General features: G+C 34.3%; 1 protein-coding gene across 1 annotated transcript; it reads left to right on the top strand.

Moving 5' to 3' along the window:
- The first annotated feature begins 364 nt into the window (after nt 1-364).
- LOC139497466 (uncharacterized) lies at nt 365-2,053 on the top strand. The gene has a single exon (XM_071285692.1). The coding sequence runs from the start codon at nt 365-367 to the stop codon at nt 2,051-2,053; it is 1,689 nt and encodes a 562-aa protein (XP_071141793.1).
- The last annotated feature ends 370 nt before the right edge of the window (nt 2,054-2,423 follow it).

Genomic DNA, 2,423 nt, shown 5'->3' with positions numbered 1-2,423 from the left:
ACCAAGTGATGCATTAACTAAAATGAATGCCAGAAAATAGCATACACTGATAATATCGTTAGTTGTTTACATATTTGATGAAAAAAAAACATCATAAATAATCTACAGAAATCAAGTTTGCTCATGTAACAACTACTGGACAAAACAAAAAAAAAGGCATGACGTTGTCAGTGGTAGTGGGTGGCACCAACACCCGTGGCATATTTGTTTAACGACCAATCATAATCCAATCGAAATCCGTGAACTATGACCAGCCGAACATTATCATCCAAATGAAAAAATATATCATATTTACATTTTGTTTGTTAAGTTACAACTACAGTGTCACCCATTTGTAAAATTTAAGACTCATTTATTTTGTAGAATGGCGAGTAATTGGACTGTTTGTGGTGTATGTAATTTCCGAAACATCAACACAGCATCAGAAGTGTGGTGTTCAGAATGTGACGAGGGACTTTGTGGCGAGTGTAGAGAGCACCATGGTGCATCAAAGTCAACTAGGAGCCATGACACTATTTCAATTACAGAATATCAGAAGCTACCAACAAATGTGTTAGAGATAACACAAACATGTCAAAAACACAAAGAACACTATCAAACATTTTGTAAGAAACATGATTGCCCGTGCTGTAGGAGGTGTGTTATTGAGACACATAATGATTGTAATGATTTGACAGCAATAGAGGACATCGTCAAAAATGTCAAGTCATCGAATGCGTGGTTAGAAGTAGAGCAAATGTTGGTCCAAATGTTGAAAAATGTACACAAAATTCGTAACGATCGCATAGAAAATTTAAAATGTCTACAGGATCAGAGGGTAGAGATTGAACGTGATATAAACCAAACCCGGAAAATGATCAACGACCACTTAGACAAAATACAGGACCAAATAATGAAAGAATTATATGCTAATGAAGAAAATGAAAGCAAGAAAATAAAGCTGTTGTTGTGTGAGATTGAAGACATTGAAAAGAGAATTTCTGACCTCCAAGGTAACCAAAATAACATAAGGCAACATGCATCAGAACTTCAAACATTTTTAGCATTAAAGCACATTGAAAAAGAGGTTTCTGATAAAGCAGAATGTATTCAGTCCGTCCTTAAGAACGAGGACATGAAGATAAAAACACTGGTTTTTGAGGTTAACAAAGACGTACAAAACATTTGCAGGGCTGATTGTTTTGGGTCCGTAAGTGTTAATTCAAAATCGTGCAAAGTTGTTATTGACAGTAACAAAAACAAAGAAGCTCAGATGATGATACCAAGTTTAGTTTCCAAATGCATAGATGATATCAAACTAAGCAACACAATGCAAATTGATTTGAAATCTACTGGAAGTGTTAGAGGTTGCGCAATTCTACCAAATGGCAAGATGATGTTCTGTGATTATACTAAAGGAAATGTAATTGGGTTGAAAAGCAACGATATGCATGAGTTTGAAATTCGGCTAAATACAGGCGCATGTGATTTAGCATATTTTGAAAGAGAAAATTCCATTGCCGTAACAAGTGGCTATGGTTCAAATGTTATTCACATTATTGACGCTAACAGCAGAACAATCAAGAGAACTATACAAAGTAGTGAATATCCGTATGGGATTGCTCTAAATGATAATGCCTTGATATACTGTAAGTCAGGTAAAGGAATAATGGAAGTTCAATGGAATGGTGAATCAGAAAAGGCACTTGTTCAATTTATTATGCCACACTTTTCGTATGTTGCTGTGTATGGTGACAATATGTATTATACAAATAAAGACAACCATTCTGTAACATGCTATGATATCCATGGAAATTTAAAATGGACATTTAAGAATAGACAAAACCTGCAATATCCACAGGGTATATCCGTAGACAACAATGAAAACGTGTATGTTGCCAGTATGGCTACAAACAGTGTGGTTATCATTACCCCTGATGGAAAGCGTTGCAGGACAATATTGTCCTCTTGTGATGGCCTTCGAAGTCCATGTGTATTGCATTTCGAACCAACAAGTAACAAGTTGTTAGTTGCCAATGAATCTAAGACCGCATTTCTATTTGATGTTTCCTAAACCAGCTACTGTGAACTTTTACTCTAAACCTATGTCCACATAATTATATTCAGATTATCATTAATTCTCTGGATTATAAGGAAAGAGTCAAATGAAGAGAAAAATTCAAGGCATTTCTCTTTTTCATGAAAAGGTGTTTTAATTAATATGCAATAGTGTAATTAATTGAAAAAATATGACACAAATAACTCAATGCAATTATAAAAGTCAAACCATTTTCTTTTATCTACGAAAACATAGTTTTAAACAAACATATAACACTTGAGGATTATAATGACAAAACACTAAACAAGTGAGCAGGTATTATATCCATCAACCTTAAATGTATCCTGACAGTTTCCACTAGTGGAAAACTGATTTTAATTGAATC

This window comes from Mytilus edulis, chromosome 12 (genome assembly GCF_963676685.1).
Source record: "Mytilus edulis chromosome 12, xbMytEdul2.2, whole genome shotgun sequence".
In the NCBI taxonomy this organism is placed as follows: Eukaryota; Metazoa; Mollusca; class Bivalvia; order Mytilida; family Mytilidae; genus Mytilus; species Mytilus edulis.
The sequence above is the reverse complement of the archived record's forward strand: the minus strand, read 5'-3'. Positions and strand labels throughout refer to the sequence as shown.

Coding starts and splice junctions, on each gene's coding strand:
- LOC139497466 (XM_071285692.1), top strand. CDS start 365: ATGGCGAGTAATTGGACTGTTTGTGGTGTATGTAATTTCCGAAACATC.